The 21,223-nt window shown below is 43.6% G+C and overlaps 2 protein-coding genes across 3 annotated transcripts; both read left to right on the forward strand.

Annotated features, from left to right (window-relative positions):
* Positions 1–3,299: 3,299 nt before the first annotated feature.
* Positions 3,300–7,979, forward strand: sparcl2 (SPARC-like 2). Its single transcript, XM_031871634.1, has 4 exons — positions 3,300–3,428; positions 5,647–5,759; positions 6,857–6,951; positions 7,378–7,979. The coding sequence occupies exons 1-4, from the start codon at positions 3,354–3,356 to the stop codon at positions 7,431–7,433; spliced, it is 339 nt and encodes a 112-aa protein (XP_031727494.1). The 5' UTR covers positions 3,300–3,353; the 3' UTR covers positions 7,434–7,979.
* Positions 7,980–12,604: 4,625 nt separating this feature from the next.
* Positions 12,605–21,217, forward strand: ndnfl (neuron-derived neurotrophic factor, like). Of its 2 annotated transcripts, XM_031872042.1 has the most exons (4): positions 12,605–13,146; positions 15,809–16,064; positions 17,511–17,635; positions 19,348–21,217. In XM_031872042.1, exons 2-4 carry the CDS (start codon positions 15,886–15,888, stop codon positions 20,775–20,777), a joined length of 1,734 nt encoding a protein of 577 aa, XP_031727902.1. In that variant the 5' UTR covers positions 12,605–13,146; positions 15,809–15,885; the 3' UTR covers positions 20,778–21,217. The 2 variants fall into 2 exon arrangements, with proteins under 2 accessions (XP_031727902.1, XP_031727912.1); XM_031872052.1 differs by having other exon boundaries at positions 12,605–16,064.
* Positions 21,218–21,223: the final 6 nt, after the last annotated feature.

The raw sequence follows: 21,223 nt of genomic DNA on the forward strand, positions 1-21,223 counted from the left end.
TATCAGAATGTATCTGTTGATTATAATTTGTATTATTAATCTGAATTCTGATTCACACACTTCCCAGCAGTAACTACAGAGTAATTCAAATCAACCCCTCTTTTACCATTTGCAACAATAAGTACACATTATGGTATAATTATCATACAATATACATACAACACATACAATACATTTGCATGCAGTATACAGTGTAGAAATACTGTATTTCTACATTGGTGTATTGCTGCTCTTACTTACATTAAGCATTTCATTACTTATTTCACCTCTGGTTGTAGCAGCAACAGTGGTTGTGCAATGTATTATTCTTAGTATCATTCTCTGAGGTCTTCATATTTTCTGATTACAACATGATCGCCTAATAGCAGATGTTTTTTTTTTCAAGGATAGCCTATATTACTTGTACTACTTTTTTATGTTTTACTAATTCATGTTATATCTTTCATATTTTCTCCTCAATTTAATGTTTAATGTTCCTTCCGTACTATGAGAGGATCTTACTCAGGGACAATGTCTAAAACATGGTTTAGTGAGTTAAGAAAAACTACTTTAACTGATGGCCTTCCTTCAAGGAGGAAAACAACAACAACAACAACAACAACAACAACAACAACAACAACGACTGACAGATGACTTGGTTGCTTTAAAATGCATGTTGTGATTTTACCTGTATACGCTCACAGAAGTTGGACCAGTCATACGGTGAAAATGTCATTGATCAACATAACCACTAGAGTGCAGCCTTTTCCATAGTATTGCCTTTGAAAGTTCATATTTTCAGAGGTGTCCTTCCTTATTTCCTTTTCCCTTTGCGTGTGTTTGCATGTGTCTGAAATATGAAGAGGGCTTGAATGTGAGAAACAGAAGAAGTGTGTGTGACCATATGTTGCCTATGGCTAGTAAATGAGAGTAATGCCAACTTCAATCAAAACCACCCCCCCCCCCCCCCCCCCCCCCCCCCCTCTCAGCAAGCACAGCTCTATGTACTTTTCCCATACCTGAGCAACATCCAACTGCACAATGTCTTCAAGTAACGCTGAGTTCAGATACCTGTGCACTCACTCAGCCGCAATCAACAAGGAGCCAATGCGAAGGGAGGAAAGTCAGACAGACGGGGGGAAAGCAGAGCGGAGGGGTGCAAATGAACAAATGAAAAGAAAAAGAAAAGACTGCTGAAGAGGGCTGTACAAAAGGAATACACCCTCACAGGAGCCGGTGAGACGGAGACAAATATATCTGGCAACAAGGAAAAGAAGGAGAACACTAACAAGGGAATAACAAGAGAAGAAAGGAGTGACAGAGGCCCAGGTAAGATGTTGTTTTTTCAAGCAGCCAGGGGATATAGAATGACTTGTTAGACGATAATAACTTCCTCGACTGAATTGTCCTCTCAGTGTAACTCTACCCTCTGTTTCCTCTGTGATGGAAAATGATTGTTTTCTTGAGACTCAATGAGCTGCATTGCTTCCCGCTGCATTATCTGAATGACTGGAAATGGAGTAAAAGCCTGTAAATGACACCACAAAAGAAAGATGGGAAGAAATGCATCTAATAATGGAGCATTATTAACTCAGATGTAATTGATATCAAGAAATGTAAAGCTAGATGTGGGATGCTGCTGGAAATAGATACTAATATGTATAATTTGTCTCTTTCAGTCTTGTATGCGTTCTACAGAGACATCAACCACAGCTATGTCTGCGTGATCAGTGTGAGTTAAGCTAATATTTTCCTCCTATAGCCCCCTGGATGTTTCAGCCATGAACCTATCGACCTGTGCCTTGTTTCTTCTCCTGAGTCTTCACTCTTGTGCAACCATGGTAAGTCGAACTTACTGACACAAAGCTTAATAGACATGATGACCTGAGATAGTTTCATAAGCAGATCACATGGATATTTTTGGATGTTTGTTCGTCGTCTTCAGGAATGTTTTGTGATAGGTGTTTATTAAATAGCATCTCATGACCTATTGAAGCGTGGCTCCAGTATTTTGGGTCAGCATTGCACCTGTTTCCCCATCTCATCTGGGAGGACATTGGGGGCAGATGTGGTCCTGGCGCCGACTACAAAGTTTTTGGAAAAAAGTTTTGATTTGGGGCGTATGAAGGAAAATGGATATGATATAGAAAGCATACCATTTCATTGTGGTTTCATTTGATGTTTTGTTTTTTTAATCATTTACAGTACACATTTTTTTTATTGCTTAGATTAGATAATAAGCCTCTTCACCTGTGATGCATCACACCAATGAAAACATAAATCATTGGCATGTGAGGACACATCATTTTGGCTCTTGATCCAAAGTTTAAGGAAAGTTTTACTTGTTAATGACAAGTTTATACTTGAGTTTAGTGCATGCTTGTGGAATGACATGAAAAGAAAACCTTGATTCCTCCAGCTGTACCTAGAACATGATAGGAAACCTGTGCGTGTGTGTGTGTGTGTGTGTGTGTGTGTGTGTGTGTGTGTGTGCGTGTGTGTGTCTCAGGGAGGCAGAGCTCAGCGCAGACAGAGACAAGCTGAGGAAAGACTGAGGCCATATATTGGCAGAGTAGAGCCAGGTGAGACTTTAATGTACAATACAGTGGAGGAATGCCATTTTCTGCCTGCATATATCTCTTATAGATTTCTGTTTTAGGGTATTTGTTCTTTTTCCAACGTCCAGAAGATAGCGTCATGCGGCTGCAGCAAATATTTTATATAATTTCAGAAAAGCTTTGTGAGCTGCTGAAATGCCACAGTCCAGTGGGATCTTGGTGCCAGGTAGTTCAGGAAAATGGAGTCCTCGTCCCCAACTGTGTTTGTCCTCAGTCCTGTCCACGGTAAACACATCACAATTTTCTTTACTTGACCAGCAAATTTACTCAAATGTATCCTTTATTTGTAAGTTGCTTTTTCACAGAATTTGGATTTGTTAGTGAAACTTATATGAAACAAAAATACGTTGATTTTGGGATGAAATCGTAAAGTAGAGCGGTTTATTTAATCCAGCTGTGCACCTCACAATACAGTTTTGTATGTAAGCACTGGCTCATGTGATCAGGCAGAGGGCACCAGTGTGCAGTGTTCTGGGAAAAACCTACGGAAATGAGTGTTTGCTGCATAAAGAAGCCTGCAGAAAGAGACGCTGCACCTGACTGGCTCACACAGGAACCTGTCTGGGTAAACACACACACACACACACACACACACACACATAGTATTAGATATTACCCACAATTTCCACTGTGTACTGCAGCCTGCCAAAGTAGCTCTGTTATCCTTCTTGATCAGTCCCAAAGGCTAGATGCACTGAGGAGGAGTTAAACCAGTTTCCATATCGCCTCCTGGACTGGTTTCTGCTCCTGAGTCGTATGGGAGTGTCCTACGCACCTGCTGCTCCGCCCCAGAGCTGCCTCAGCCACGCCCAGAGGACACAACTAGCACAGGTAGCTGAAACTTTACGCTTAAAGCTAAATGCTTTTTGTCTTTTTCCCTTTACTTTAGTGTGTTATATATTTTGTTGTACATGTAGAAGGTCCGTAGAGTTGTTAAACTGACATCCACGCCCAAAAGGGGGTTACTCTCCTCCTCAGAAACACTGCTCCTGAGCCGCCTGAAAGGGCTCAAATGAATTCTGTCTTTACTTCCGTAACGTAGTGAGTCACTATGTAACATATTTGCATAATACCTCCTACCGGCTAGTTTGGCAACCAAGCCAGAGAGACGGGAGCTGGAGCTCAGTCCAAAGAGTTTGGTTTGCGGCCGTCGTGTCCAGAAGATGCTGTGTTCAGCTCTGCGAAAGGAAATGTTCTTTGTATGGACCACCAAAGAAAGATGACCTGAAGGACAAGTGGCTAAGCTTAATTTATAATGCATTACTGGTCTATTTTCTTTGGCGATCACCATCGAAGTGTAAGTAATATTAATTTTTACATATCAAAGAAAATTATAGCGAAAAGACCAGAAATTGCCTCTCAACCGATACATCCGAACTAGGACAATAGCAGCTTGGGCAATGTTGGACATGTTTAGGTGTCAGGCATCGAATAAGTTGGTAGCTAACGTTCTTGTGTTCAAATGGCTTTGCTCGTCAGCTTTAGGCCCAATCTCAATGTCACCAAGCATACTTGGTTTAAAACCAAAAAAATACTGTTTAAATGCTATGTTTTTACATAGCATTTACAATTTAGCATTGATGAGGCTCGTATTTGAGGAGGTGTTTGAGGACCCAACTCCATTTGTTGTGGAGTTGCAGACAATCCCCATCTCCAAGGACCTGTCGTCCCAGTGTGAGAGACCCTCAAAGGAGGAAGTGATTGTCCGCCATGCGTCCCGCTTCAGTCAAGGAGCAGCCTGAAGCCAACATTCTGACCAGCCGGATCACGAAAATCCCTACGTTTCCGAAATACAATACACGACGGGATGGCGACCCTCATGTGCCGTCCTAAAAAGTAACAGCTGACAAAGTTACAGTAGGCGAGAGGCCGGTATCGCCTGTATGGAGAGTCATTGAAACATGTGATTGTAGATTTAAGGTATGGAACTTTTGGAAACTCCTCCAAGAGCATTGAACAGATCCCCTTCCAATTTGGTCACCAAAATCTCAAGACATTGTGAATGTCTTTGCGTTACGTGGTTGACCAATCACAACAGAGTGGGCTAGCTGACCAATCAGGGCAGACTAAGCCTTTCTGGAGGGAGGAACAGGTGCTCGGACAGACCGTTTCAGGGTAAGAAGAGGTGCAGCAGGACAGCCAGGATCGGAAAAACAAGGTGTTTTTTGAGCATGTAAACATGTTGTAACAGTAACTTGAGATACAAAATATGCACCCGAAAAAGAGCACAATAGGTCCCGTTTAAAGTGAGCCCAAGCATCACACTCACAAACACTAAACATGCTCTGAAGGGGAGAAGATGATCGTAACAAACTAAATATGATTTATGATGATGCAAATGAAATCCATGACAAAATGTAATACTAAAGAAACTATAGCCAGAAGAAGAATATGAGATCACTTTCACTCCCAGTGTAACCAGATACTGAACATACAGTTGTTTTTTCATACTAGACACTGTCCAGCAAGAAATCAATGCTAACAACCAACTGGAAGTGGCGAGTTCTTGTGTTGCTTGTGGTGTGGTCTTCAACAGAATGAGACAGGGGCTTTCATGAACACCATTTATAAATAGGATTTGGTCAATAGTCACTAAATTATTCAATAAGATGATGCATGAAGGGATAACTTAACATTCTCACGTCCAGCCACCTTGACTTCCTCTACATTACAACCTTTTTGAAATAAAAAAATGTTTGTGGTACTTCATACATCTCTAGCATTGTGTGCATTGTGGCTTAATTTAAGATTGTATTCATTAACTCTGGCACGGACAGAAATTAGCTCTCAATGTAAATGCATTCGAACATGCACACAATGACAATGCTAACATGCTGATGATGGTGGCATTGCATGAAACGTCATGGGATCACAAAAATAATTAACATTCATCAAGACCTTGAATGTGAAATTTCATGGCAATCCATCCAATAGCTGCAGACCGACATTGCCTGGCAAAGCATATTTATTTCATCTATTACCGTATAAATTCTAATAAGCAGACTTATTTCCACCATTAGTTTTTATCTCTCTCATTCTCTTTCCTTAGCAAAGATTCACCATACTGGATAAGAACAACGATGGGAAGTTGAGCCGCAGGGACCTGACGAAGCTGCGTTACAAGAGGATGCCACTGGAGCATTGTGCTTCACCATTCTTTCAGTCAGTCCCTCCTCCAGCAGCGAACAACTCTAAGAATTTAGCTTTGACAAGTGCAACTTATAAGATGATTGACTTAGTTGGCTAAACTTTGAACTAATTGAATATTGGCATGTTTTTTTCTGAAAAGTCAGAAGCACATAGCATTCACATATCAACTAATGATACATTTTTAGTGTTGCATGTATTTTCAGGAAGCCAATAGCATGGGAGATGAAAAAAAAAACAATGTTCACATGGCCTATTTGATAGGTAGGTAAAATGATAATCCTATACCATAAGGTGACTGAGTAGTCAATAACGTTAGGGCAGTGTTGCTCCCCGTGTTCATGTCACCATCACCTCATGTCACACAAATGTTCATAATGTGAACCTTCTGTCTCTTGCAATATGTTACTTTCCTGCTAATTACTGAAACACCAAGGGTTAAAAATGTCACACGGTGATGCATTTCGCCCCCGCTCTGTGACCAAGTTGCACCTCCCACCATGCTGTTCTCCCTGCACGCCATCTATCTATCCATTCGTCCTCCATGCCAACACCCGCTTCCTGTGTCCTCCTCCCCTCCAATCTCATGACCACACCATCTCTCGATCATCTTACTCCTCCTCCATGTTGGAGCACTTCTTTCCCCCTTCAGTGCTTCCTACTTTCATCTTCAAATACACTTATCCTCTGCTTCCTTCTCTGTCAATCCTTTCTTCATTTTCACTCATTCTTTCATGCTTCCATCTCTCCCCCTTCTCTACCATCCGCTCTCCCAACCCCCCCCCCTTTTCCCTGCCAGTCTGCAGTGACAGGTTTTGTGGGAGTAGGGCTGGCTGTGTCAATGTCAAGCCATTCCCAGCAATGATAATGTTTATTACCCACTGTGTCTACCGCTGCCCATGGATTAACACAAATTGAAGGAGTACCCTTCAGAGATAACGCTGCAGGGTGAACTGAAAGACAATGGCTGTTGAAGAGCCCCAATGCAGTTGTTTCCATACACTTTATACCATCTCCATGTGCATCTGTCATGTTGTGTAAGCACGTAGCATGTACAAGGGGCAATGAGAGCGTGAATGCATGCCACGTGTTGTACTGTGTTGTGTTTGCAGGTCATGTGACCGTAACAGGAACAGGAAGGTGACCTTGCGAGAGTGGACAACCTGTCTGGTGGATCGCTCCGAGGCCTGGTTCTACCAATTTATGTGTGAGTCAAAACTTTTGCCCAATGTTATTCTAATTCCTCATGGTGACAGATGAAGTAGATGAAGGTTATAGCTTACTTAAAGCCCCTTTTTACTGTATATCTTTTACCGATTAAAAGTAGTCTACTGCGTTTCATGCTGTTAAAGAAGACGGATTCTTTATGGTGCATGTTCTTCCATACATTTTGCTTCAAGTTTTACTCTTTAGGTCTAAGTCATGAACCATCTGCTTAGAAAAATCATTTCCTGTATGTTGATTACACTCATTCATTCAGCCAGCAATTTAGTGTTGCACATCCATACATTTTTTAGGCCTTTCGAGAAGCAGATTATTGTTATTATAAGTACATAAGCCAATTGTCAACAGCATTCTTAGTTTGTCTCTACCAAACCGAAATGATATGTTCTTTTGTTTGTTGTATTCACAGCAATGAGAATGGGCTCCCGCAAGCTGTGTCCCACAATCAAAGAGAACTACCTTTGACATGAAAAACGGCCATGAACTCCTTCCTGCATGTCTTTTAAACTGTAAAGAACTTGCTGAAGACAACATCGTTACAGTTACCTGATTTAAAAGCTACTGGATAGCATCTCTACACACTGCTCTCGCATCTGTTTCACGCCAGTCTTGCGGCTCGTAACACGGTGATTTATAACCTCATCAAATTTGAACATCTGCTGGTTGTGTGTGCATTCGTGTGTGTAAATAAATGTCTGGACGAACAGACCGCCAGTCTTGTTAATTACATTAGCTGACATTTGTATATTTGTATTGTAAAAGAGCAGAGACGATTGGCAATATTGAGTAATTACATGGCATGCTTTGAATAACCAATTAGAAGTCAGGATGACAGCGTGATGTTCACTGAATGACAAGATGGGAAATGAAGATAAAGGGGAGAAGAATCGCTTCGTATGGAATGACGTGACCAGAGAAGAGACAAAGGGATCATAAAGGGGGTGAAGGGGAGAAGTAGAGGAAAGTGTCATAATGCACTGGAGGAGAGAGAGGGAGGGAAGGAGGGAAGCAATGTGACTGAAGGAAGGAGGAAGAAGTATAAAGTGTGTTTGTGAAAGATGGGAGGTAATGTATTGTAAATGGGAGTTGAGAGTAATGGAGTAATGCATAAAAAATGGATCAGAAATGAGGGAAAGACTGAGAACGGAGAGTGAGAGGGGGGAAGGGATGGCTGAGAAAGCGCGAGGAACTGAGGAGAAGAGGAACTGCGAGAAAAAAGGTTTTGATGCTGCAAAACATTTCCTTTACAGTCAACTCTGTAAATAGCATCACTGAGCAGGATGCGGAATAAACACTTGACCTCTGTCAAGGTAAAAAAAAAAAACAGAATTGCATGTTGACTGACTTTCTGTTCATACGTACCATCTATAATACATGCTGCTCTAAAAACTCTTGTTGCATCTTGTTTGTTTTCCTCTGTTTCGTGTGGGAATGTGTGTTTTACTTGTGTTGGTGCTACAAGATCAATGTGCTTGTGTGGCCTGCGGTGGTTTCTTTGGTGTGACTGGTTTCTCTGGACTAATTAGCCTTCACATTTACCATGCCTGAAGGATGACGGGGAGTGAGAGAGAAAGACATTGGAAAAGAAGATGAAGAAAGGGGGGGGGGGGGGGGGTTTTTTAGTACTCGATGTGAGATGCAGATCAAGTGCAGACGCAAGGCAAACGAGGACCGAGGACTGCTTGCTCTACATGTCGTGCAGAAAGAAAGTGCATCATCATGAATATCAAAACAAGATGTTTTCATTCCATCGGATTTTCACTCAAAAACTTTTGATGAAGTGCAGTGCACCACTGGAGGGCTGCAGTTCGTCTTGGCATAGGGAGGGAAAACAAGTCTACACTGGGAGAAAAACAAGGCGAGAAGAAAGAGTGAAAGCAGAGAGATTAACTGACGTGGAACTTTATTTGCTAATGATGAGTGACCTGCGGAACGGCAAGCTGTTGGTGCTGTCCCTCCTCTGTGTAAAAATACAAAGTCTGTGCCCCCGCTACCTCCACCAGCTAACATCTCTCCTCAATCGCTCCTTTCTTCCCCAAGGAACTACTTCCTTTATCCCAAAAAATAAATAAAACGAGCTGTTGGGGCCACCCCTGGAGGTCCAGCATAGTCTATACACACCACCTCCTCCTCCTTTCTTTGTGTGTCTTCATACCCCCCTCCATGTGCTAATAGATTCCCTCTCATTACCTCTGGACCACCATCTCCACCTCCTTCCATCCCCCCATCCAAACACAGGGAGGGCAGTTGTAGATTGATCCATCTAATCCTACCGTGCCTTCCTGTCACACACACACACACACACACACGCACACACCGTTCACCTCCTCACATGTCACACCCCATTTGGATATTAGAGCAGAGACATATCTGTGTGCCACCCACCTCTCTAACCTTGTTCTCTCCCCTCCTCCTCCTTTTGGTGCTGATCAGAGATCTGATCTGTGATGGCTGGCTTGCATCATTCTCTCTCTCTCTCTCTCTCTCTCTCTCTCTCTCTCTCTCTCTCTCTCCCTCCCTGCCCAAGGGACTCTGACAGCACAGGAGCAGATGGGCGACTGGTGATGACATGTTGTTAAAAATAAGGATTCCTGTTAACCCGTTATCAGCTAGCACACCCTCCCTCATGTCCCCCCCTTTCATCTCATCTCACTCTGTCAATTTCTCATTATCGCTTCCTCTCACTGTCAGTCACCCTTTCTCTCTTTGCTTGTACACCACTGTCCATGTAAGCTATTACTCAGTGCTAAAGCCTACTAACTGTGGCAGTGAAAGCACGCAGCCCGAGACCCCCCCGACCCCAAGAACATGATATTTAATACATGGTTGTCATAAAGAAGGCCCCGCTTGCATTATGCATGGCTTGTAAGCAGACATCCATAATAGATGAAAAGGCCAGTTTTGCAGTTTCTTTTCTTGCAATTATGCCAAATGAAATTTTAACTCTCACTTTCTGTCGCTCTCTTTATCTGCGTATGGAGTTTGTCCGGCGACTGTATGTCGATCAATTATTTAAACGGCAACACAAGAGGAGAGGAGCTGTGCGGATCAAAAGAAATATTCAGGCCAGTCACGATGGCGGTGAAACAGAGAGAAAGAGGAAGTGTGTGAGAGCTTGTGAGTGTGTGTCACCCAAGCTTGTGCATCCATTCCAGGTCTGACAGATGTCCGACAGATGTCCGACAGATGTCCGAAGTCTGACTACAATATGTTTCTCAAATCACAAGAAAAACTGGATAAAAGTTGTTAGAACGCAGCTCATACACAAAGTTGTACGTGTGCAGTAATCTCTCGAAGGTTAATCACCATCCAATCTTCAAAAGCAGCCGCCGTATCATTCTCTGCCAGATTGCCGACTTTCAGAACTTCTTAGGGACTGCAAAGTGGGCCAGTGAACGGAGAGGGATACAGACTGGTGGCTTTGAAAGAGAGTCCAGCAAAGGGTCCTCACTCAAAATATATATATATATATATATATATACCAGTTGTGATACAGTTATTAATAGCGCTCATGTGCCACATTTTTTTTACTCTTCTTTGAAGTAATGTTGAGGACAGAGAAAGAGAGGAAGGGAGCGAGGGGGTCTATCCGATTTTAACCTCCGGTCAGACAATATTCCCTCAGGGTGGAGTGGGTCCCATTCAGAGCGACCTCAATAGTCCTACACTGAAGTACCTGCTGAATGAGTGAGAAAAGGCCCCATCCCAGAATGGGAGAGGGGGGGAGTTAGCACACAATGTGGCGAGCCTCTTTCTATTTTCCTAATGATATTGATTAAAGAGCTCAGGAGAGACCGAGAGCCGTACATGAGGCCCGCCATTGTGTGGAGATGAGAGGGCTGCTGGGGTTGGAGAGCTACTGATATGAATGCTCCCAATCCTCTGAGGTCTACACTCGGCCTATAGGTGGAGGACCTCAAGCCTTCGATATGGATGTGCATATACGGACTTTATAGGTAGTCTTTGTCCAGTTCAATACATTGTGCCCTCACTATAACATGCAGATGCACAGATGTTTTTATTTCAACTCTACAGTCTTTAAGATGCACTCTGAAACCTAGCCTCAGGCAGAAAATACAATCTACAAAGCAGACTAGCAAATGCTAGTATGAAATCAAGACAAGACTTAGATACAATAAAATATGCAGAGAGAGAGAAAGTGAGGAGATGTATTGTTTAAAGGGATCGTCTGTACAGCAAATAAGCTATTAGCTAAGCTAAGCTAACCAGCTCAAAGACTAGAAACAGGGGGAAACAACGCACATGGGAGCAGAACTCTCCGTAGGTTTACGCATTAAATCTATCATTAGGTTGAGGAAAGCATCATGGTTTCAGTCAAAATAAACTCTTTCTGACAAAAAGCCCTGAAGGCAAACTTCTCCTATGTACAGAAACAACTAGCATGGCACTCTCACAACCTGCCAAGAAATTGTCTCGCGCATAACCCCCAGATATTTTTACTCTACTTTGGTTTTGTAGTGATTAAACAAACAAGAGATTATGTGGTAATTAGTGGTGGATTTTGTTACATTAAGACAGAGACAGGCTAACTGTTTATGCCTGTTTCTGGTCTACATGCTAAGCTAAGCTATAGCATTATCTGGCTCCAGCTTCACAGTACAGATGTGAGAGATGTACAGTATTGATCCTTTTGCAGAATTTTGCAGAAGAATTTAACTATTTAAACTTAGTTTAAGTATGGCTTTAGGATGTAATTAACATTGTATGCAAGCAGGTAAACATGAATAGTAAATGAGAATTATGTATTCTAGTTTAGTGTTTAGTTTTTTATCAAATTATGTATGGTGATATGTAAGTATAGCATTTTGCTGCAATGTACTCAAATTTTTGTAAACTTGAAGACCTGATCCCTAAATTTATTCAACACTACATGCACCGTAAAATCCACTGAAATCCCAAAGAGATGTTACTCACATTTGACAAATACATTTTTAATGTGGCTCAAATTTGTAGCTAAATTTATATTTGAGCTCTGAGTAGCATGACGCACTATAAAAAATGATATGAGATAAGTCATCAAATCATTAGTATCCAACTATGTAATGATGATTGAGCATCCTCTTTTACTTTTTTTTTATTTGTTATCTACATACTTTTTAAAATTATTTTCTAATGTATTCATTAAATGGAAAAAGATGAAGGCTAAAATATGTTTTATGTTGCCGCAGCGCTGTTTGAAACATGTAGAAAGTTCAATTTGACTCTTTTTATTTGACTTTGTGTCGTTTTTAATTCAAGCACAATACATATTTGCATAAATCCATTAAGCCTCTGATAGGCTGTCCTTCCACATAAACAGTCTAAGCACCTGATTGAACAATCGATAAGGGCACAAGGACAGTGTAACCTCCAACATGCTGTCTGAAGCCCTCTCCTGCAGAAGTTATCAGCCAGAGAATGGTTAATGTAGGCTATTTAACTTTTACATCACCTCCCCTTTCCCTATACTGCTCTTGACAACTCTCTCTCTACCTCCCTCTCTCTCTCTCTCTCTCTCTCTCTCTCTCTCATCACATCTCCCTCTCTCTCTCTCTCTCTCTCTCCTCATCACCACCCCCATTCAGCGACCTCACCGCCAGCCCCCTCACACTCACCCACTCACTCCCTCACTCTCAGATTGCACATACAGATACACAAACACACACACACACACACACATGAGCCCATTTGAATTGCAAGTGAGCTCTGAAAAACCACCAGAGGAGGTAAACAGAGAGAACAAGTGAAAAGAAAAGGAGGTGGAAAAAACAGTGACGGAAGGAAAACTAGAAGAGAAGAGAAGAGAGGGACACAGGCTCCAGTGACCGGATGACATTCACACAGTGTTTAGCAGGACAAGCCTCCACGTGTGAAGGACTGACAGACAGAGAGTGAGGGGAGTATCTGGGGAGCCTTGCACCGCACCAGTGCTGGGACAGCCCCGAAGGGACACCTGAGCCCTGAGGAGACACCTCCTGAAGTCGGGAGTGAGCAGCACCCCATGGGAGACGGAGTCAGAAGAACACCCAACAGCAACCTGCTGTCGCTCCTCCTCTCTTCGCAACCGGCTCTCATCCCCTTCTCCTCCTCCTCCTCCTCCTCCATCCTCGCTCCCTCTCTCATTTGATCCCATCCTTCACTTCCTGCGCAGGAGAGGGAGAGCGTGCACTGAGAGAAGGTAAGGATGCATGCATGTTGTTGTCCTTGCAGAACATGAGTGTGTGTGTGTGTCAGCGTCTCATCTTTCAACTGGATATTTAAGTCAGCAACTTGTTCTTTGGATCAGTTCTTTGTGTGTGAGTGTGTATGCGTGTGTGTATGTGTGTGTGTGTGTGTGTGTGTGTGTGGCTATGGAGGGTTTTAAAAAAAAGCTGAGACAGATGCGGGGCACTTTTCATTTGTTGCAGGATCGTTTTCATCTTGACAGCATGTTTTAAAGGCTGTGCTCATCTGTTATGTGTATTTTATTGTTGACTGTGTCTGTCTTTTCTCTCTCGACTACCAACGATTCTCTTGTCATTTGAAAGGAAAAGTATGACTGTGGAGTGGGTCAGTGATCACAGAGAAAGAGCAGTCATAAAGTATGCATCGAGAAAGGGCACGAAGCTGTACCAAAGTGTGAGAGATGCAGGCACAAAGGGACAATGAAAGTAAAGAAGACAGGAGAAGGGTTAAAATATTCAAATGTAGATGCAGCGCGGTAGAAAATCAGCCGTAAAATCATATCAAGTTCCATGGTCATTGCATTTTTCCCTGCCATCATCTCGTCAACCCCCACCATGAACCGCAGGCCGGTTCTTTGCTCGTAGTAGTTTGGGGGGGGGGACAACGGATCCTGCAGGGACCACCCCATGCCATTTAATCTGTCCCTGCCCACAGATAACAGAAGGCAGATGGTCCTGCCAGAGCACAGGGAGATAGAAGATAGTGGATACAATGTGCAGACAGATAGCACACAGCACTCAACCTGTACCTCTGAAACTGAGCCTGCATCAACTTCTAAATGAGGGGGTCAAACGAAGTGAAAAGCAGGCAGTAAAAGAAGGGCAGAGAGGGAGAGAAAGAAAAAAGACAAACAGAGCAGGGATGAAATATCTTTCATTAAAACCCAAACAGTATTTATGCAGTAGGTCGACAGTCTGGGATACACATATTGGAAAGAGGGAAACTCATCTAAAAGAGGAAAAAAAAAAAGAACAGAGAGTGAGCGGGACCATCAAAGTCATGAGCTCCTGTGTTTAAAGGGGAGTGTGTATTTATTTATAGAGGGCGGTGGTTAAGTTCACTAAGCTCCCTCTCTCTGTAAGACCCAGCCTTTTTGCCTTATGAAAATTCAATTGGCCATAATTTGCTGAGGAGCCGTATGCATATTTCATCAGCGGCTGCGTTTTGAAGAAACAAGCCCGCCAAGCTTTTTTTCTTCATTTTTATCAAGACTGAATGAGGGGGAGTGTGAGGTTGTGCAGCCGTCTGGCAACATGTGACACATTAGACACATTCGACATGGGGGCTAAAGTAAACACCAATCAGCTTCATGTGTCTGGCTAAAACACCGTCACAAATTCATTGCGACCTTGTTGCATGGGTTGTTTTTTTTCTCCCCCTCTGATTCCAATCTTCTCTTTTCCAGTTGCACTTTCTCCTCTTTTCCTTCCTCCGTCTCATTCCCTCTAATTACTGATCCAACATCCTCCTCTTCTTGCTCTCCATTTCCACAGCCTTCTCTTCCTCAGCCTCCCCTTCCTCCCCTCCCTCCCTCCCCTCCCATTTCAATCTGCCTCTCTCCCGCTGCATGTCTCTCAGTTAAAGCTTTATGGGTCGTTCACTCCCTCCCCACTCTTTCTTTGCAAGGATAATGAGCAGGCGCCTCTGTGCGACTTTGTAGCTGTGCGACGGTTTGTGAGTTTGGATCTCTGCGCGTCCCGGGGCCCGAAAGACTCAGATGTACCGTCTAGCCGCCTCCATGCATGGTTCCACTGTGATTGTCATCTGATCTATAGGGCACAGCACTGACATAATGCACCTTGTTAGAGGAAGGCGGGGAGTGTGTTTGTGAAGACTCTGTGACTTTGAACAAATGTGTTTTCTCTGGGGGGAAAGAGGAACAGTGAGACCTGTAATCATCCTATCTACTATCACTAAATCCCAGCCACACACACAATCACACACCCATATATAAATATACACATGAAAAAAAACCAGGAGAAAGAAAAACAGTAAAAGGGTGTGAAATAAATAGAATAAAAGATAGAGAAGATACAGATACAGAACCATACTAGCTCTTGTTAGGCGTTTCATGCTGATTGGATCTGACTGCATCTGAGCACCTCCAGGTGTTGTTTGTGCACCTCGCTCCACATCAGCATGGCGTCACTTTTCTCCTGATAAAATGGCTGCTGAGACCCACGATGAAAGATATTTGGAGAACAGACTCATTTGAACTCCACCGACTAAAAATAGAAATGTCGATGTAAAGGCAATGACTTTAGAGTGATTATAAACCCACTTTCACACTTTGAAAAGTATCCTTTTTACAGTGGGTTTCACACTGTGCTATGCACACACACACGCACACACACACACACACACGCACACACACATCCCAGAGTAATATAGCATTGCAATTTCTATTCCTCTGCATGAATAATTCTGTCTGAATAGGATAGGATGTTTCTTCATATCAATGAATCATCAGCAGCCGCTACAGCTCTTTAGTGTATGAATAGTACAGTAGAAAGTGTGTTTGAGTGCTTTACTGTGTGTGTGTGTGTGTGTGTGTGTGTTGCTGATGGGCTCTGATTGATGTCCTTGACCTTGACCTTTCCACCATGTGTTCTCAGAGCCCGGGAGAGATATCCAAGACGTGGTGACTGAGGAAAGTCAAAGAGCGAAAGAAACAAGACAGCAAGAAGCAGCGATGGCACTCATGTCCTTGTCCTGGTGTCTCGGTGCAGCTTTGGCTCTGTTTTGTGGCTCTCCGTGGCCCCAGGTGCACTCCGCCCTGGCACCTGAGAACGAGGTGCCACTTCGCCCGACGACGTGGTTCCCAGAGGGAAAGATCACCTCTGTTACTCTCCCCAAAGGACGCACTCGCAGGTAGGTGAACAGAGGGACAGAGGCAGTACGCAGGTGGTCTAGTTGGATCTAGTCTGTTCAGAAAACTGTCAATGTTGATACATTTGTATCTTATCTTATCCTAATACATCATAGTTTACTTGTTGATTATATTTTGTATTATTAATCAGAATCTAAGTAAAGTAAGTTATCAAATGAAAAGTAAAACATTGAACATTTTCCCTCTGAATGACTGATGTACTGTCCACCATTGCTGTGACTGACAGCAAAGATGTTTTTGAACCTCAAGACCGCACTAAACAGTTATAAAAAGTGAAGATTTTCCCTCGTTTGCAGTTCATTAAGGGCTTATGAATAAATCTTGAGGCCTGCTAATCACATGCGCCCTTGTTTCCACTTCAATAACAAGTCACCAGCCATCCACCAATCACCTTAATGGAGGCGGTGGCTGATTCCAGCACCACTGTAGCGAGAGGGAGAGGAAGTGGAGCCCATTTGGCCTGAACCCTACACAACAGTGCCAGCGCCTGCTTTCTGAAACTGGGAGCTGAAAAATTGCGAAGTGCATCTCCCCTTGTGCTGCAGTCTGTCCACCGGTGCAGTGATGCAGAGCCACACGGCAAATAATGGAGGGAAAACACTGAAAGTAATCACTCTATTAAATAAGCTGCAGAGCGCCCTTGAGAATGACGGTCTCGCACATCTGTTTGGAAACCGACCACCATCTGCACAGAATCATAAATAATGATGTTTGTAAGGACGGACAACTAATGTTTACAAACAAAGAACCGGGCAGTTGCTTATTCATTTCATGAAAGGTAACTAGCTGTGAAGAAATGACATGTTAGATAACTGTTTGAGTTAAAAAGAGACAGACTTCCTATTCAGGCGTCCTTTGTGGAGGAGAGCAGTTCAACACTGACTCGTGAGTTAACAACGGTGATTATTCGAATCAAAATAAGACCCGACCACCACAGCAGGACTGTTAAATGTCCTTTAACTGCCATCTAAAATGCAAATCTGTAATCCAAACGCGCAATAACATCTGATCACAATAAGGGACACAATAGTTTCGATGCAAAGCACGATCCCAGATAGTTACAGCAAACAGGCAGATATCCATCTGAAACTGTCAATGCGGCCTTATCGTCTGATCCCCAGGTCACCTCTCCTGATCCGCTATCAAATGACTGATCAGCATGTAGGCAAATGGAAAGACGGCGACTGGCAACAGCTGCCGCGGTGAAATTTTCAAGCTTTTGGAAAAAGAAAATGCTAACCAGCTCACCGTATCTGCAAAAATCATCCAACAAAAATGACAGAACGTTGCACAGTATGCAGTGGAGAGATATCTTGTCTTCTCATCCATCACCTCGCAGCTGAATTGAAACAGGATGTTATCTTTTTGACATTCCCTGAGATGAATCAAACTACTTCTCTGCGGTTATCTTTGGTGTTTCTCCACAGGCTATACTTCACACTGAAGCAGAAGGCCCCGGCCATGTCGGTGACTGTCAGCCCCTGTGAGCTCCCCATCGAATGGAGCTTGGCAGCCCGCACCCTGAAGGACAAACCCCACAAGAGCCTGCAGTGTGAGTGAACAGTAAGACCACAACCTGCACCTCCAGACACCCGCTTCAGCCTGAAGATCACCACCGCATCTGGCTCAGCCAAGACAATCAATTAGATGTTATCATAAGAGATAGGGATTCAGTGGAGAGCAAAGACTCTAATCTTACTTTACTTTGTGTTTGTAGAAGAGAGTTTTCTTTTTGGAAGAAGTTGTAGAACAGTAGATATATGATGATCAAACTATTAAAGGTCTTATATGGGTTTAGCATCTGTCCCGTGTTTGCAGCCTGGAGGTCATAGCTTTACTTTACCACCGCTGTAATAACATTTATAGACCAATAAACAACAGCTGAGGCCTTTATTTTTCAACCTGCGATTGTCTCCAAATTTCTTTGTCCCAACTACTCAGGTATAAGACTTTTTATTTATCATCTTATCAGCACATTGCAGTTTGTTTAAGTTCAAAGCACCATAAATGCTATATATTTATTCTAAATGCCAACCGCTATCTCTAACCACGACAGATACAGTGAGTGTGATCATATCTGATTGTCACACTGACACAAATGTTATATAAAGCTTTGGATTTGGATTTGAAAATCTCATAAAACATTGAATAAACAATGAAAATGAAATTGAGCTCTTGGTCTGAAATATTTCGTGCTTCGCAAACCAGCCAACCAAACAAATCAAATAAACTCAGGAAATTAAAACATTCTATAGAGCAAGAGAATTACAAAAAGGCTTAAAACTAATAAGCTAAATAGGTGCAGATTTCTGGAAAAGAAAATATACCTCAGAGTGTTCCATGAACACTTTTTCCAGGTTAACTAAAAAGGCTTCTCTGCTTGGTGAAATAACGTTATGAAGTTATAAGATGACACATGAATGATTCAGACAGTGGGTTCGTGGGTCCCCGTCACCAGCCTGAATTATTCACTTTGATTTTGTAACATTTGGTCTCATTTGAGAAGCAATTTCTCATCTCGAGAAGCGCTGAACAGTGGACACGAGTGGTGACGGGTTTTTTTCAGGTTTATTTGACGGTTGCGTCGTTCAAGTGAAGAGTGTGTACTTCAAAAGGAAAATGACTTTAGGTATGAATGGAAAAAATGTGCAACCATTTTTGAAGTGGCATTTAACATTGTATTTATGTATTTGTTCATTTATGAGGTGTTAGGGTTTTCTTTATATCAGTCAGGTTCGGTGCGCTTTGTTTGTTGTTCTTGTTTTTTTGCAATTTGCAAAGCTTAATGTGCCACGCAACCCCCAGAATCATATAAAAGGTGAAATACAGTGTGTGCTTGTACACAAGTATAACCGTGTTCACACACCAGGAAACAAAGCAGAGAGAGAATTTCTGTGCTTTGTCTGTTCAATTACGATTGCAATGATTCACAATTCTTTCTCCAACTTTTTTCTAAACTGGTGTTACAAGTATTGTTTTAAAAGTTGAACTACTGGATAATATACTGTATATCTGCTACTTCACTAAAAAGTCCATTCTCAGTGTATGTGCACCAGAGGCAACAGGTCTCCACATCACACTCGTGTAAGTTCCATATTGGACCATGATTGGTTTTCAAACAAATTGTGAAGTCACAAAAGCTTCCCTCTTCATCAGATGCACAGCGAAAGGTCAAACATCGAAACAGAGTAGCGATGAGCAACAACATATTGATCATTTAGATGTGTAGTAACATCTTTTCATTTTATCTCTCTTTCCTCTCAGGGAGCACCAAAAAGAGTATGCCCGAGGTGTGGTGGCGAGCTCCTGGGATTGAGGAGAAAATGCACAGCTTCACAGGCAATGCAGTAAACACCTACAGGGGTCCTTCCTTTCCCCAGGCTTCCATCTACATCCTGAGGCTGCGCTCCAAAGAGCAGAACACCAGAGCTACAGTGTACTTCCATGAAGGCCTGGGGCCCTCAGGTGCCTTCCCTCTCCTCCCAGCTGACCCCAGAGTCCACACGTTAGGTGTAGGCATGACCAGCGTCACCCTCAGCTGGGCGCCCAGTGCCTCCGTAACCAGCCTCCCGCAGACGCAGAAGAGCTACGACTACTGTGTCCTTGTCAACTCTCAGCGAAACTACCCCAGTCTTTGTGCCGCACAAGAGGGCATGGGAAAAAAGAAAGAACAGAAAGAAGAACAGAAGGAGAAGAGGAGGAGAGTGACAGTGTGGCCGATTCTGAAAGAGTGGTGGTGGCAGCAGTGGGACTCTTATCCTGAACCCCAGAGTCCACCTTCCTCCCTCACTGATGAATATGCTGATCTCCAGTGTGCGTGTCAGGGGACAGAGAGCGTTTGCACCGTCTCCGAGCTCCTGCCTGACACCCGCTATTACTTTGACGTCTTTATGATCGACAGGCTGAACGGGACCAGCGCGGCCTACAAGGGGACGCTTGCTCGAACGCACGAGGAGGCCCGGGCGGCTGTCGTCGCTCTGAGAGAAGGGGAGCTGAGGTGGGTGAACTTCCGCGACAGAGCCTCCAACTCAGAGCAGTTCTTCAGTTTCCGTCCTCGCGGCTCGCAGCAGAGTGGCCTCCTCACCTTGCAGAGCTGCAGCGGAGGTGAAAAGGTCAAGGCCACCGTGTCCAGTAAAGGCCAGGTTTTGACGTCACAGCCCGTGGGGGGAGATTTAGTGCACATTTGGCTCCAGGGAGGTCCGTCCTATCTCATCCACTTGGAGAGAGAAGGAACGACCACAGACCCGGCTCTACCAGGAGGTCTGATGGCCTCGGTCAAAATGCAGACCTCCTCAGCGTACCACCGCAGAGGGTTCCCATCTCTGCCCTCCACCTTGCAGATCAAATCCTTCAACCGGTTGCGCGGTTGCAACAGTGTCACTCTGGCGTGGATGGGCACAGAAGAAAGAAGTCTGTACTGCGTGTACCACAGAAAGCTGGGGGAGCGTGAAGCAGAGGCAGGGGGAGCATCAGCTCTGACTGCGCCCTGTCTGGGACCAGAGTCCCGCTCTGACACCGAGAGGGTTCTCTGCAAGTATTTCCAGGAGCTGAATCCTCGGCGGGCCGTCACTACAGCTGTGATCGGGGGCCTGGAGCCAGGGATGGCCTATGTGTTTGATGTCTATCTAATGAGACGCTGGGGGATCCCGATCAAGTACGCCAGTAAGATGGTGAAGACCAGAAAGGAATGCTGAGTTGCCGCCCCCCACAGGAGGTTTTTAGACTGTCCCAGTTTAGGGGAAAATGCATCGGCCATGGACATGCTGAAAAAGACTGACCATGCGAACGAAGCCATTTGACTGTTGTGGAGAGACTGTTACCATAACAAGGACATATTCCCCCAGGAGGAGCAATGGTTTTTGTTCAAACTCCACTCGCGAGTGGATGGGAAGCGTATGAGAAGGATTTGCACACCAGCAGATGTTCATAACATTTACAATACAGCTCTTGTTCTTTTTGTCATTTTGTTTTTCATTGTTGATCATGATGATGATGTGCCAGTTGTCCAAGTGCTTATTTTTGTGTCGGAGTACAAAGGACAGAGGAGGTTTGTGATGACAAAACAAAAGTCAATACAAAAACAACAACAGAGACTGTGCCAAATATGCAACAGAAACAGATGGGGCAATAATTGGATAAC

The sequence above is a fragment of the Anarrhichthys ocellatus genome, unplaced genomic scaffold (assembly GCF_004355925.1).
Source record: "Anarrhichthys ocellatus isolate YVR2014 unplaced genomic scaffold, GSC_Weel_1.0 scaffold3, whole genome shotgun sequence".
NCBI classification, from domain to species: Eukaryota; Metazoa; Chordata; class Actinopteri; order Perciformes; family Anarhichadidae; genus Anarrhichthys; species Anarrhichthys ocellatus.

Bases quoted from the DNA above. Each gene is read 5' to 3' on its own strand.
- ndnfl (XM_031872052.1), top strand. From the start codon at position 15,886: ATGGCACTCATGTCCTTGTCCTGGTGTCTCGGTGCAGCTTTGGCTCTG. The intron at 16,065-17,510 runs GTAGGTGAACAG...GTTTCTCCACAG, and splicing joins CCCAAAGGACGCACTCGCAG to GCTATACTTCACACTGAAGC. The intron at 17,636-19,347 runs GTGAGTGAACAG...CTTTCCTCTCAG, and splicing joins ACCCCACAAGAGCCTGCAGT to GGAGCACCAAAAAGAGTATG.
- sparcl2 (XM_031871634.1), top strand. From the start codon at position 3,354: ATGGGAGTGTCCTACGCACCTGCTGCTCCGCCCCAGAGCTGCCTCAGC. The intron at 3,429-5,646 runs GTAGCTGAAACT...CTCTTTCCTTAG, and splicing joins AGAGGACACAACTAGCACAG to CAAAGATTCACCATACTGGA. The intron at 6,952-7,377 runs GTGAGTCAAAAC...TTGTATTCACAG, and splicing joins CTGGTTCTACCAATTTATGT to CAATGAGAATGGGCTCCCGC.